General features: G+C 36.7%; 1 protein-coding gene across 1 annotated transcript; it reads left to right on the top strand.

Moving 5' to 3' along the window:
* Nucleotides 1-823: 823 nt before the first annotated feature.
* On the top strand, nucleotides 824-13,018 carry LOC113076746 (remodeling and spacing factor 1-like). Its single transcript, XM_026249440.1, has 16 exons — nucleotides 824-977; nucleotides 1,865-1,956; nucleotides 2,043-2,135; nucleotides 2,275-2,480; nucleotides 2,604-2,716; nucleotides 2,919-4,393; nucleotides 4,476-4,685; nucleotides 5,564-5,668; nucleotides 5,771-5,850; nucleotides 5,962-6,016; nucleotides 7,060-7,163; nucleotides 7,248-7,315; nucleotides 7,401-7,587; nucleotides 8,991-9,238; nucleotides 9,397-9,582; nucleotides 10,815-13,018. The coding sequence occupies exons 1-16, from the start codon at nucleotides 824-826 to the stop codon at nucleotides 11,249-11,251; spliced, it is 3,813 nt and encodes a 1,270-aa protein (XP_026105225.1). The 3' UTR covers nucleotides 11,252-13,018.
* Nucleotides 13,019-13,393: the final 375 nt, after the last annotated feature.

Raw genomic sequence — 13,393 nt, 5'->3', positions numbered from 1 at the left:
TTAATAGGGAGTGGGAAGGCTCTCCGTAGACAGACTCTGGTACGCTTCAGATTGGCTGCGTTCAGTGACGTACAAAAAAACTGCCACTACTTATAAACATAATATATTATAAAATATAATAATTAGGAGAATTGCGTGTGTCTACGTCATATCAGAATTACAGTATTCGTGCAATTATATTGCTGACGGTAGCAAATTAATTATTAAAAATTAAAAAATAATTTTCTGTTTTATTATTATTATTACTATTGTCTATATTTAAATATATAATGCATTTATGTATTTATTTAGCACGACACTGTTTACAATATAAAATGTATGTGGAAACATTATATTATATAATATATATTGTTATCAAATAATTTTTAAGTGTTTTTCACATTTAAATTTTGTATTTATTTATTTATCTATTAAACCCGATAACAAATAAACACAAGCACGACACCGTGGAAACAAAGGTGACATGTTAAAGCAGCACTTTATACCAAAGTATTTTTTTCTGTTTCTAGAACTTACATTTAAATATTATTTATTTAACTATTCATCCCAATCACGAATAAAGAAAAGCACGACGCTGTTGCCATTATAAAGGTGGCATATAAAACTGTGGCATGTTAAAGCAGCGCTTTATGATCTTCATTATCTTCCTCAACACTTGTTTATTGTTGTGATGACGATGATGATAATGATGATGAAGGTGATGGTGGCGGCGCTCCACGCGCGATAGATGCCCCTCTGGATGATGCTCTCTCTGGTGGGTGTCGCGGTGTATTGTGGGCAGTTTTGGGTCTAAGCAGAGCACAGTTCGTCATCTCCAGGAAAGATGGCTGCTCTGGGCTCCACGGCGGCTCTTCCTCCAGATGTCAGTCCCGGTTTCGCGGTGGTCTGCTCGTTTTTGGAGCGCTACGGGTCTGTTCTGGATCTGCCCGAGCTGTCGTTCCCGCAGCTGGAGCGGTACCTACAGGAGACATCTTCGGGTGAGCTGAGCCAGAGGCTGGGTTTGTGTTTATCTGTACAGGCTCCATCAGGGGTTCGATCACTTAAAGTTTGGCTGGTTGGCTCTCGTAGTCTTTGTCTGGATGGGGATCGTGTCCTCCGATGCTTTTCAGAAGGACCGCGAAGTGGCGAAGTGTTTTTGAAAACAGTCATGAGTGATTTTTCCCACCCCTTAACCAGTGGAAAAACAACACAACCTAAGAATATGATTGACTATACGCGCTTCTAAGGGTGTTAGCATGCTATATCACAATTAACTGGAAAGACACTTCTGGTATCGTACGATAAATTGGCTTGATACATTTAAATTCAGATTATAAACACCGATGGGACTGTAGTCGCACAGTGCGCATGCGCGGAACCCACTGTACGATACAATGTAACAACTGTAATTTGTTTACGCGCGATTGTTTACGCCCCGCCCCTTTTGAATATTGTATTAACTGCGTACACCTACATAACGTCCGAAATGCGTACACCTACAGTACATAACATCCGAAACGCAAGCTAACACGACACTAATGTTGTCATTTAGGAGGATTGCGTCATTGCAGGATTATTGGTCTTCATGCTCTCACATTTCTGACAGCGGATTGGATGAATTTGATAATACTGTATAGTAAAGAAAGGGATGTGTTTTAAAAATAATTTATTTAAATGATTAAAAAGCGTTGAGCAAAAATTATAAAATGTAACGGGAAAGAAAATTATATACATACATGATAAAATAAATAACAACATAAAAGTGTTTGAATGTCTGAATGTGATTGCAAAATATCACGAAGGTACCACAAGCATGTTTTTCGTTTTATGGTAATGTTACAAAGATGATAAAATAATGTAAATAATGCTTTTTTGTTCAATGTAGTTCCTCGGCCATTGATTGAGCTCCACATCAAACTGCTGCGGAAGATTGGCAAGTCGGTCACACCAGACAGATGGGAGAAGTATCTTGTAAAGGTAAGTGTCTTAGTTTTAAATCATATGCAATGAATATGGAAATGTCCATGCACATGCATCTGTTTGTTAAAATCATGTTGATGCAGGTGTGCCAGGAATTTAACAGCACCTGGGCATGGGAAATGGAAAGAAAGAGCTACCTAGAAATGACGGTAGAGTGCAAGACTGGCATTTTAAAGGTCAGTATTTCTAAAGCAACTTATTGACCGTGTTGTCAAGAACATGTCCAGGTCATATTTCACCTTCAAAATCAAAATGACTGAAAAATAATAATGTTTTTCTTTCAAAATTCACCCTTATTGTTTATTTCCCTCACAGTACTTGTGCGAGTGCCAGTTTGACGACAATCTCAAGTTTAAGACATTAATCAACGAGGAAGACCCAGACAAGATGCGTCTACAGCCCATCGGTAGAGACAAGGAAGGTCTTCTCTACTGGTTCCAGTTAGATCAAGATCAGAATATACGTGTTTATTCTGAGGAACAGGATGATTTGGATGGGTCCTCGTGGAAATGCATTGCAAGGTGAGCAAATATTGAAGAGATGACTAGAATGTTGACAAGCTACACTAGACCTTTCCACTAGAAGTATAAGAGGTAAACCTCATTTGTGGAAGTTTATCAAAGAATGGATTTTTATTTAAACAGGACTAGGAATGATCTTGCAGACACACTAGAACAGCTTAAAGCCGAGATCGCAACTGACCAAGAGAAGCAAGACGGATCCACCAGCCCAAGTATGGAGGCCGAAGGTGTTAAAGGTAAAGCTAATTGGAAAATCATTCCCTTTCATGTCTGTAAACACCATAGACGTGTCTCCCACAGTATCTAGACTAGACTGGTCAACCACTGTGGTTTTCCGATGGCAGATTCTGAACTGTGAATGTGTAGCGACAGCCATACTCAGCAAGAGGCTGAAACTAAATGGTTTCTCATGCAGTTCTGTATGGTTTCATTTTCAAGGTGAGGTTGAGGACTTGAAGAACCATGTATCAGGCCGAGGAGACTTCACCAATAGCACCTTCAATTCGAATCAAAGTGAGTTAATACCTAAAGACATTAAAAAAGAACCAATGGGTCCCATTAAACCAGAGAAAGAAGAAAAAGTTGCTGAAAATTTCCAACCCGTAGTGGTCATCGACAACAGGGTCAGTACGATAAAAACTCTCATGAAACAAGAACCAAAAGGTTGTCCCAAACCATGGAACGCCATTTCCGTCGTCATGCCCCCTGCTTCCATTAAACACGACCCGGCGGTGAAATCAGAGACGTGCGAAGACAAGAAAGAGCTGGTGTTTGAGAACGTGGCTAGAGCTGTAAAGAGCGACCAACAGGCTAAAATACCACTGAAGAAGAGGGAGTTGAAGAGGAGTGGAGGATATGACATCAGCAACCACAACAACAACAACATTAACAGCAATGGAAGCATCAGCACGGGAGGTATAATCGTTCGCAATCCTACTGTCTTGCCATTGAAGGAACAGCCAGTCAGAAAAGAATGCCCTACTAAAGAAGAGGAAGGACAGACGGCCATCATCTCTGTCCCACGAGACCCAAAGGTTGACCAAATGGCAGCAGGGGAACAATGCATAGGTGTTGGAGTTATCAAAGGTCCCACTGAGCGTAAAAAGCCACTGAATGAAAACGATAAGTCTCCAAATGGTCATCACGGGAATGTCTTGAAGACTGAAGTTAGTAAAGATAGTGCAAGACAGTCTGTCCTTTTTGGGAAATCCATGGTTCAAGCAGACAACGGTCCTCTTTCTTGTAGTATCCCTGAAGATTTGTCAAAAGATGCTTGCGATAAGAGCACAGATGTGTCTGCGAAAGCATCAAACCTTGTCGACTCGTCAACGATTGAAGAGACCACTTCAGTTGAGAAAAAGGTTGAAAAAGTCGGCAGTGAAGAAGACGCTATTGAGCTCAAAAGCAAGACAGTTGGTTTGTCAGCCGGAGAAAAAAATGATGTTGAGGATGTCAGCAAAGACAAGAGTCTGAGAAGCCCAAGAAAGAGACGTTCACAGAAGTCCAAATCCAAGATGCAAGCAAGAGAAGATGGGCAGAACGCTTCCAGCATGGGTGAGGATTTGGAAAAGGATGCAGAAAAAACTAGACTCAACGAGGATGAAGAGGTATCGTCAGAACTTCAGAAGGAAGGGATTCGCCTTAAGATTAAGATACCGCTTCATAGACGAACGCCTGAACTCCAGCACAAGGACACAGAGGAGTCGGACACCAGCAATCGGAGATCCCTGCGAAGATCTGCCAGAATCTGTAAGCCCATTCCCAAAAAGGCAGATACTCGGGATGGGAAACAAGACGGAAAACCTTCAGCCTCATCAGCAGCTCAGGATGAGGAGGAATGCGCAGAAGACGAAGAGACCAAAGTTCTTCCCAACAAGGAGATGGACACAGAAGCACAGCCCAAGTCTTTTAAGGTAGCATGGAAGATTTATATCCAGTCCAACAAATTTTACAGTATGTTTTTATTTACGCAAAATATTGTTTTGACTCTTTAAGGCCAAACGGCGACAAAGGAGGAAACCCTGGTCGAAAATTCGTACGAAGAGGAAGAGGGAAGAGGAAGTGGCCGAAGACAAAGCCGTAAATAATGAAGACAACAAATCAGAGACAGAAGACAACAAAAGTGAGACCGAATCGGACCAATCCGATGAAATTCGTTCTGAAGATGCTTGTAAACACTGTGGGCTCGCCAACCACCCAGAACTAGTGAGTTAAAGTAGTCATCTTTCATCACGTCACCATTACTTTAGAATTACTAATAGATTCTACTTATTTTCCCAATAGGGAATAAATGTAGTGTACAAACAGTATTAAATGTGTTTCTATGTGGTTTTAACATGTTTCTATGCACACGCTAGGATGTTGATAGCTGGTTACTAATTAATTCAAATTAAGATAGAAAGGCTGCTTCCCTTTCAGTGTAAGTCAATGGGAAATTTTCAATCAGTGTTGTTATTCTTAACGTCTACTAAAACTATTACAAATATTTTTTTGTTAGCTGAAAAAATGCTTAAGTAATATTAAATATTAAATGGAAAACTGAAACTTAAAAACACTTTAGAAAAATGATAATTGCTGCCTTGGCAAACTAATTAAAATAAAATAAAAAGTATTTAAACTAAAGCTAAAATCAATTAAAGTTTAACCAAAATGTAAAAAAAAAAAAAAAAAAATGATAAGCGCACAAAATTCATAAAAATTTTAATTAAAATGGAAATGAAAAATGGACATTTGAAAATAAAATTTAATTCCAAATATTAATAAATAACATAATAATATATGAATAATACAAAAAAGTTAAATAAATAAATAAAAAAGACTCATAATAGAACGTGCTACGATTAAAGGCTTGTTCAACTCCGTCTCCTACAGTAGATGTAAGAGTTATATATAGCTAACAATATTTATTAAAAGCAGTAATAAAGAATATAAAGTGTAATTGAGGCACAGATGCTTCTAAAATGATTCAAGCTACAAGATGAGACTCCGTATTGTCTATAAAATTGCATAGATAATACTTTAAAAAGACCTGTAACTTATACTATTTGCCAACATAATTTCTCTCTTGTGTACATTTGTCCCAGATCCTTCTTTGTGACATGTGTGACAGCGGCTATCACACGGCCTGTCTGAGACCCCCTCTAATGATCATTCCTGATGGAGAATGGTTCTGCCCTCCCTGCCAGCATGTAAGGGCTTCGGTCTCTGTGTTATAGGCTTGTGTGTGTGTGTGTGTGTGTGTGTGTGAGCGTGAGCTGTACTCATGAAGTATATGCTCTTGTCATTCACAGAAGCTTCTCTGTGAGAGGTTGGAAGAGCAGCTTCAGAATCTGGACACGGCTTTGAAGAAGAAAGAGAGAGCTGAACGAAGGTGTAGATTCACACACACACACATGCACACATTTCATACCAGATCAATCACCAACTGAATCATCTTGAATGATGACTAGCCTCATGTGATTCTGGGTTTTCTCTTTTTCAGACGTGAGCGGTTAGTGTATGTGGGCATCAGCGTGGAGAACATTATATCCACCCCTGTGAGTATGCAGCTATTATTATATTATATTATATTATATTATATTATATTAATATTATATTATATTATATTATATTATATTATATTATATTATATTATATTATATTAATATTCTATACTGTCCTATGCTATAATGTGGTGTACAGTATTGAACTATATATTTTTTATACTATAGTAAATTAAGCCATAGTACTCTTTGCCGTATCTAAGTTAAATATTATATTATGTTATGTAAACTGTACCATATTGTATCATATGTTATTCTGTTTTATACTTTAGTGAATTATACCATAGTATGGTATGCTATATCTTAATTAATATATATATATATATATATATATATATATATATATATATATATATATATATATATGAGATAATGTATTATATTATGTTATAAAAATATATTGTATATAAACTCTACATTTATTATATTATAATTTCTTTCAGTTATATAATGCACTATACGGTATTGTACCATGTGCAAATCTTTTTATAGACTATAGTAAATAATACCAAAGTATGCTATGCTATACCTAAATTAAAAGATATGTGGTAATGTATAAATTATATCATTATTAAAAAAATTTATATAAACTATAAATGTATTATTTTATTCTGTTATGTCCATGCACCATACTGTATTGTACCATGTGCTATTCTGTTTAATATGATAGTAAATTAAGCCATAGTATGCTATGCTATACCTAAATAAATTTTTTGTTATATTATATTATATCATAGTATTATAAAGCGCTATAATATAGTTTCTTTAACTCTGCTTAACTGTATTGTACAGTATACCAGTTTATACTATAGTAAATATGATCTACATTTAAATTAATTAAACATAAATTATATTATATAATATAATGTCACATACTGTACTTTCCTATAACATAATGTGCTATGCTATTATGTTTAGTACTTTATTCTATACCATAGTATGCAATACTAAATTATGACACGGTATGCTCAATTATTTAAATAAACTAATTGTACAGCATAAAGGATTTTAAAATGTACTCCTCATTATCATGTCAGGATGGTGATGGGGAGGACAGCTTGACAGAGAAGAAAAAAGATGCCAAGAAAACAAAAAATCTGGGCAGGCGGTCGACTAGGACGAGGAAATCCATCAGTTATAGGTAATCGATATTTCTTTTGGAAATAAACTCTGATAGTAGATATAAGTCTGGCTAATGCTTGGTTTTCTTGTTACTAACGACCAGGTTTGATGATTTCGATGAAGCCATTGATGAAGCAATAGAGGAAGATATTCAAGATTCAGAAGGAGGAGGTTGGTCATGTGAGATGCTGTTTAGTGCTTTATAATGAGCTGCATATGAGTGCTGTTGCATATTGACTGGTGGCGTGTCCTGCAGGTTCTGGTGGCGTTAAACCTGTGCCGCCCGTCACGAATCAGCAGAGGAACGTGGCGAGTCGTGAGAGTCGACGGCCTGTGAAAGCTCCCGCCCCGCGCAAGAGGAAACGCCGGCGACTCAATGACCTGGACAGTGACAGCACGCTGGACTCGGAGGAGAGCGAGGACGAGTTTCAGATCAGTGACAGGTGTGTGTGAACAAGTACAAGAATATTTACAATACTGGGGGTTCACAGTTGTGACCCTGGACCACAAAACCAGTCTTAAGTTTCAATTTCTGAATCTTTCCATTGATGTATGGTTTGTTAGGATCTGAAAATATTTGACTGAGATACAGCTATTTGAAAAATCTGGAATCTGAGGGTGCAAATAAATCTAAATATTGAGAAAATCATCTTTGAAGTTGTCCAAATGAATTCATAACGAAGCATATTACTATTTAAAAAACCAAGTTTTGATATGTTTACAGTAGGAAATGTACAAATATCTTCATGGAACATGATCTTTACTTAATATCCTAACGATTTTTGGCATTAAAGAAAAATCTATAATTTTGACCCATACAATGTTTTTTTAGATATTGCTACAAATATACCCCAGAGACTTAAGACTGCTTTTGTGCTCCAGGGTCACATATGGGCTTTTAGGGTTTAAATCAGATGGATTTTACACCAGTTCTTCAAAGTTTAACAGATCTAGGTCCAAGTGCTCAATGGGTGAACTTGTCCTGGTCATAAAAATGGGTTTTATAAGACATTGTTTTTGTGTTTTAACGACTATTAAGTTTTTTTTTTTTTTTTGCATGATAATTAAACCCACTTTTCCCCAAATGCAAAATTGTAAGGTATTTATACATTATGGTGCTGTAGTATTTGTTGTTCTGCTTAATAATTCATTGTCACTGTTGTCATTCTCAGTATTTCGTGCAGTAGATTTTATGTAGAAAATAATTATAAACCAAAATGACTTGTTAGACTGGTTGAAGATTGCCATGAGAATCATTATGAAGATTCTTGGGGGGGAAATTCTTAATATTTATGAAAATAATGCACACAAAATCGTATATTTGTCTTAAAAAAAAAAAAAAAGTAGCATGAATGCAAAGAATTTTATTTTTTTTATTTATTTGTATTTTTTTAACTAGTCTCAAATGCTCATCAAAGCTTGATTCATCTGATAAAAAACATTGTGTAAAGTTATTGCATTTAAAAATAGCTTCTTTTTTTTATAAATAGTAAAATGTCATTTATTTCATGATTGCGCAGCTGTATTTTCAGCATCATAACTCCAGTCTTCAGTGTTCAGTGAATGATTTTCAGAAATCATTTTAATATTCTGATTTGCTGCTCAAGAAGCATTTCTGATTATTATCAATGTTGAAAAGAGTTGCGCTGCTCGATATTTTTGTGGAAAAAGTGATGCATTTTTATTTTTCAGTATTTGCAGATGAATAGAAAGTTCAAAAGAACAGCGTTTATTCGAAATATAAATTGTCTGTAACATCATAAATGTCTCTACTGTCACTTTTGATCAGTTTACTGCATACTTGCTGAATAAAAGTATTATTTTGTTTCACTTCCTGTGTCGCTAGTATGGAGGAGGAGGATTTTGTGGTTTCAGGAGACGGTGCGTCTGAGGGTGATGCGGGATCTAATGATGCGAGTGAATGGGGCAGCGGTGAAAGTGCCTCCGAAAATCAACCGCCCTCCAGACGAACAGGAAGAAGCGCTCGCTCCCAGGGAACCAGGAGGAGCAGACGCAAACCTCCTTCCCGACGAAGAGGCACCTCAGAGGAAGAGGACGTGCTAGACTCTGAGGAGGAGGAAGAAGAAGGAATGGGTCTGTTTGAGTTTTCATATCCATTCTATACATATAGAATCTGTTTCAAAGCTAGTGAGCTGCTGCTGGTGTCTTTACTTCAGGCTGTCTAGGAAGCACACTAGGTTTTAGAACAGAGCCTTATTAGTGTCACACTGAATTCTTCACTTCCCAAACAGAAACCGAGGGCTCTAACGAGTTCAGCGACAGAGATGTGGACGTGAATAGAAGGCGTCTGCGACGGAGTCAGAACTCTCAGGTCAACTACTATGAGACGTCCGAGTCTGAAGGGTCACGAAAGGTGTCCAATCAGAAGCAGTCCTCTCTTCCTCACCGTCGACGGCTGTCCAGCTCCAACAGTGAAGGTGAGCACGGCCACACTCCTGTTTTCAAATGTTCAGTTATGCTAATGCTATCTGAGCCATAGCCTTGTGTGCAAGTGCTCTGATATCGACTGTAGGTCCTGTCCCAGTCCAGTTGTCCTCCCATGAGCCGTCCAATCTTAATAAAAGCAAAAAATTAAAAATAAATGTAACTTATGAATCTCAACTCTCTGGTATTTCTCCCTTGAGGAGTCACACTTGTGATCCACCGTGGTCAAAACTGACCTCATAAAGAAAAAGTCAACATATGCACATCCATAAAAAGTCTTGACCAGGTGCAAATCTTTGCCTGACGAAGGTCTTTGGCCCAAAAGTTGCTATTTTTTACTTTTTGAATAAAGGGAGCATAACAGTCTGCAGTTTTTTTCTACTACAAAACTGACTACAGACAATAAGTAATAACAGTATTTTAATTAATTAAATGGATGTACTATATTTTGTTTCAGTATTCTTTTATGTTTTGTATTTCGAGGGAATTGCATGTTACAAGACCTCAAAATTATTCATCTTTTATTTATTCGCAAAATAATAGAAGATGTAGTGTCTTGCATTCGTTCATTGAATAAAATTCTAAGATAAGCTTGCACAGTCAAACTAAAAGAAACAAATAAAAATAAATTTTATTATTAGCATTTTAGTCAATCAAGCTTCCTCTGGCAAATTATCAGCAAATTAAAAATTAATTCTCTTTTGAATGTTTTGTTTAATGTGCAATTATATATATATATATATATATATATATATATATATATATATATATATATATATATATTTGTAGCAATAGCCAAAAATACATTGTATGGGTCAAAATTATCGATTTTTCTTTTATGCTAAAAATAATTAGGATATTAATTACAGATCATGTTCCATGACTATATGTTGTAAATTTGCTACTGTAAATATATAAAAACTTAATTTTTGATTAGTAATATGCATTGCTAAGAACTTCATTTGTACAACTTAAAAGATGATTTTCTCAATATTTATATTTTTTTGCACCCTCAGATTCTAGATTTTCAAATAGTTTTATCTCCGCCAAATATTGTCTGATCGTAACAAACCAGACATCAACGAAAAGCTTTTTTTATTCAGCTTAAATATTATGTATACGTCTCAATTGTGGTCTAGGGTCACACATAAATATTATGTTATCACTGTTAGCTATACTGGTTAATTACAACTAGAAATGTTTTCTTCTCATCCTATATTTCCAGAGTCCATACCTTCAAAAGACTTAAAGCCAAAGCAATCGCATCAGAGATCAGAAAAAGGACGCAAGTGCAGTTCAACAAGGGAAGAGTCCAAACACAGGCACAAACGAGAAAAACAGAGACAGCAGAGAAGCTCCAGTGAAGACGAGGAGGAGGAGGAGGATGAAGGAGAAACAGAGGACTCCGCTGAAGACGAGCGGCCCTTTCGCAAGAGGTCGAACCGCATCGAAACAGACGAAGAAGAAGAGGAAGAGGAGAACAGACGAGGAGGCGTCCGGTGGAAGCACACGGCGGGCTCTCGGGGTCCCGTCAGGCACAACGGCTTGGTCCCGCTGAGGGCCGCAGCTCAAGATGACGACGAAGATGATGAGGACGAGGAAGAGTTCACTGGAGTCACGGACCTTGTTAACTTTGTTTTCGACAGTGAACAGTTGTCATGATGAGGAATGTCCCTCATCAGCCACTGTAGTCTCCTGGTTTTTTGGGTGAAGTGGACCAAAAATGAAGCTTCCAGATGAAAGCCGTAGTGTCCTGTGTTCAGATGTTCATCCAGCCGCATGCATCACAGACCGGTGTAGAACAGGCTCTTCTTAATACTCCAGTCAGCATTCCTCAGAGTAAAGCACTTTGTCATTTACGGCCAGTACCATTTCATTTGTATAAAGCGGCTTCCGTCGTCCTCTAGAGACACTGGACGGCGTGCATTTGAAGCTTACGTGTTACATGCATTTCAGACTGGGGTTTTAGAGTTTTACATTCTCTGTATTAATGTTTTATTCTTTGCTGTACATGAAGGAAACTTGGGATTGATGTGTGATGCCGATCCTTGCCTAAATGCATTCATTCAGTTAAAGGAAGAGTTCATCCAAAATGTGTATAAGTTTGATTCTTTATGGGAACAGATTTGGAGAAATGTAGCATTGCATCACTTGCTCACCAGTGGAGTGAATGGGTGCCGTCAGAATGAGAGTCCAAACATCACAATAATCCACACCACTCCAGTCCAGAAGTTAACATCTTGAGAAGACAAAAGCTGCATGTTTATAAGAAACAAATTCATTATTAAGATGTTTTTAATTTCAATCTGAGTCCCCAGTCTACTGGGAAAAGTCTTGTCTGAATCAGGAGAGAAATCTGCACAGATCAAAAACCCGCTTACAAGCCAAACCAGCTCTAAACTAAGATGTGTATGGATTTTGATGTGAGAGGACAACAGGAGATTATTTTTTTCACTGGAGGAAGTGTTCTTACGGATTCATATTTTGCCTAGAGGTTACAGTTTTAAGTTAAAATGCTTTAATGATGGATTTATTTCTTAAAAACAAACACCTTTTGTCTTCTCCAGATGTTAACTGATGAACTGGAGTGCTGTGGATTACTGCAATGTTTTTATCCGCTGTTCGGTCTCTCATTCTGACAGCACCCATTCACTACAGAGCATCCACTGCTGAGCAAATGATGGAGTGCTATATTTCTCCAAATCTACTACATTTTCAGCAAATCTTCATTTTAGGGTCAGCTATTCATTTAAACTAGTTAGTCAACAAGCAAATACATGAAGAAGCACATTAGGAGGATAATCGAAGATGATCTTAATATTAAAGATCTGCAATTTAGCTGCAAATCATTTTAATTTTAAAGAGTAATACACTCTCTTTACCTAAAATAACATTGTATGTTATACTAAAGAGAATATGATTGACTTATTTTTCATATTAGGACGTTTTCTGCACTTTGAAAGCAGTTACTGAAGTTTTAGGACACTTTAATGAGACTTTAATGAGAGTTTTAATGTCACATGAATATGCACTTGTCGTTCAAGCAGCTTTGACGGTGCCGTTTGGTAAAGTACTGTTCAACAACAGTCAGATCACTCTTTCCATAGAGGTGTTTTTTTACTATTTACTCCAGGCTGGTGTCTTTTATGCTGGAAGGTTGTTTGAATTAGAACACTATGAATTCATTCCAAAACAAATCCATTACGAAACAAATCCAATATTCAGAAGAGAGAAAAAAAAAAAAAAAAAAGAAGCATTAGATTTATTATGGTATTTGCTTTCAGTTAAAGAATGTGTTTTTGATCCGTATACTACTGGAACTTCTGTTTTCCTTCTCATTTTTATCCCTATCTTACTTTGCAGATGTACGTCTCCATGTTTCAAGGAAATTATACACAAAACGGAAATAAACTTAATGTTGCTGTTAAAGTTTTCGGCTCACAATTTGTCTTTTTAAGTAGCTGTACAGGTATCAAGATGCAAGAAACTTTTACTTTTATAGGTGACATAATTTCAACAATATTATAAATGCATATAAGACAATGTGTGTGCTTTTTTATGCAGTGGAGTTATATTGAAAGTACAAACATTCTCTGTAATCTGAATTTTACACATGTAGGCTATAATAATTATACAATAATTAGAAAATGTTTATTAGTTAACTACCCTAATGCAAACAATAAAATTATCTATTTCAATCTTAAAAGATTAAGAAAACATTTATAGCGCAAAGTGGTTGTTTAACTCGGTCGAATGAGTTAAATTTAGTTTGCTTGTGCACAAGAAATTAGTGCCGCATCTCCT

Source organism: Carassius auratus, unplaced genomic scaffold (genome assembly GCF_003368295.1).
Source record: "Carassius auratus strain Wakin unplaced genomic scaffold, ASM336829v1 scaf_tig00021147, whole genome shotgun sequence".
Classification (NCBI taxonomy): Eukaryota; Metazoa; Chordata; class Actinopteri; order Cypriniformes; family Cyprinidae; genus Carassius; species Carassius auratus.
This window is presented reverse-complemented; position numbering and strand designations above follow the sequence as displayed.

Excerpts from the sequence above, each read along its gene's own strand:
- LOC113076746 (XM_026249440.1), top strand. The coding sequence starts at position 824 with ATGGCTGCTCTGGGCTCCACGGCGGCTCTTCCTCCAGATGTCAGTCCC. Across the intron at positions 2,136-2,274 it reads GCAAGACTGGCATTTTAAAG|TACTTGTGCGAGTGCCAGTT; the intron begins GTCAGTATTTCT and ends TTTCCCTCACAG. Across the intron at positions 5,851-5,961 it reads AAAGAGAGAGCTGAACGAAG|ACGTGAGCGGTTAGTGTATG; the intron begins GTGTAGATTCAC and ends TCTCTTTTTCAG.